The following is a 1,908-nucleotide window of genomic DNA, read 5'->3' as shown; positions in this document are numbered from 1 at the left end:
TTCCCCCCGCCCAAAACCAGGCAATTTTAGGCAATTTTTAGGCAATTTTAGGCAATCTTCGGCATGTCCTGCAGCGCCCCCCCCCCCCCCCCCCCCCCAGCCCCAGCACAGCTTGAGCTTCTTTGGGGGGTCTTGGGGGGGTCTTTGGGGTGGTTATCACCGTGGCAGCTCCCATGGCCTGAGAGAGGTTTCCAGTGGGATCCCAGGGTTCTTCCATTGTGACTGTCCTGCCTCAGGGCCCTGCCCAGGGTTCATGTCACGGGTTCTGCTCAGCTGGCAAGAACAAAACAGCTGCACCAAGAAGTGCTCAGGGAAAAAGAAACGCAGCGTTCCTCATTTGCCTGGGGGGAAATGGGGCTTTCAGGTGGGGTTCTGGGGCCCTCCAGGACGGGGTGCCTTTCCAAGATCACGTTATTCCCTCTTTTCCTCCCCTCCTCCTGGTGCCTGCAGAGGTTCTGGTCCCCCTTCCCTACCTGGAGCCCTCTGGTCAAAGTCAAAGCACAGTTTTGTATGAAAAAAAAAAATCCAAAGACAACTCAAACCCACCCCCCCATCACCCCTGTCCCCCCCCTCACATGATGTCCCTTCCCCTCTCTCCTCTCCAGAGCCAACTCGTCACCTGCACATCCCTGGGAGCCACTGGGCAGAAGTTATTTTCCACCAGAAAGGTCAGTGGTGCTGGGCTGGGACATTCCCCAGCACCAACCAGCCGTTCAGGCCACGGAGCATCCCCGGCCAAAACCAGGAGCTGCTTTTGGGCAGGTCTGACCCAAGGAGGTGGTCTCAGCCCAGGGCTGCCTCATCTCCCCTGCCCCTCGCCCAGGGATGCTCCTCACAGCTCCCATGTGCAAAGAACAGGGAAGGAAACACCCAAATAGCTCAGCAAGGCTTGTTTTGGAGGAAAAAAAAGCCAACCCAGTGCCATGCCATGATCCCAAGCACACTGCTGTGTCCCTGCCAGGACAGAGCCATTGTCCCCAGAGTCCCTGTGGGGTGAGCACAACCCTGCTCTGGTCCTGATGCTCATCCAGCCTCGGTGAACAGCAGCACTGGGGGATGTAGGAGCCTTGGGGTGGGGGGGCTAAAGCCCCTTCCCAAAGTCCCCATGGGGTGAGCATGACCTTGCTCTGCTCCTGATACTTCTCCACACCTGGTGAGCACCATCACTGGGAGATTTAGGAGCCTCGTGGTCCAGAGAGGGGTGGGGGGGGTTGACTTTGACTTCAAAATCAAGTCGGGCCAAAGAAACACTGATGAATTATTTTTTTGGTGTGTGAATGAAGCAGTTTCAGCTTCGTGCCAGGGCTTCAGAGCCTGGTTGGGCTCTCGGGTGGCTGTTTCTGGGCGTTTCTCCTGCCCAGCCAGATGAAGATGCCCCATGTGGGACACTCACCGGGCTGCCGGGCTCGCTCCCCAGCACGCTACACTTGTGGAGGTCCCTCATTTGCCTGGACTCTGTGCAGAGAGGGAAAGCACAAACATTCAAGCCCCCAGCCCCCCGCGCCGCTTCCCCGCGGGCTGAGAGGGAACGGGGGTCCCGGGTTGTTCCTGCAGGACCATCCCTGCTGGCACCAGGCTGAGCCCCCACCAGCAACCCCAGAGTCCTCCAGCCCCATGCCAGGTAGTTCCACATCATGTTCTTCTCGAGAACAAAGTCCTGCCAGCACAGGTGACTGCAGAGCCCCCAGCCCAGCCACGCACACATCACCCAGCTCAGAGTCACCCCATCCAGAAACCCTGGGACCAGCAGCCCCTTCCTACAGGAACACGGGCTGGGAGACACTTTGGGGCTGGATATTTTCAGCCCAACCAGCTTCTGGAAGCAGCAGAGATGGGGAGGATGATGCCCCAGCCCCAGGGAAAAGCCATTTTGCAGCCTGGCACTGAGGACACTTTTAAAATGGTGCC

General features: G+C 58.5%; 1 protein-coding gene across 1 annotated transcript in view; it reads right to left on the bottom strand.

The window, feature by feature from the left end:
- The window catches only part of CORO2B (coronin, actin binding protein, 2B), a 28,676-nt gene extending 27,232 nt beyond the window's left edge, over positions 1-1,444 (bottom strand). Inside the window, exon 1 of the mRNA XM_009995138.1 lies at positions 1,394-1,444. Within this exon, the coding sequence (XP_009993440.1) occupies positions 1,394-1,444 (51 nt within the window). The remainder of the gene's footprint in view (positions 1-1,393) is intronic.
- Between the last annotated feature and the right edge of the window lie 464 nt (positions 1,445-1,908).

This window comes from Chaetura pelagica, unplaced genomic scaffold (genome assembly GCF_000747805.2).
Source record: "Chaetura pelagica isolate M959 unplaced genomic scaffold, ChaPel_1.0 scaffold833, whole genome shotgun sequence".
Classification (NCBI taxonomy): Eukaryota; Metazoa; Chordata; class Aves; order Apodiformes; family Apodidae; genus Chaetura; species Chaetura pelagica.
This window is presented reverse-complemented; position numbering and strand designations above follow the sequence as displayed.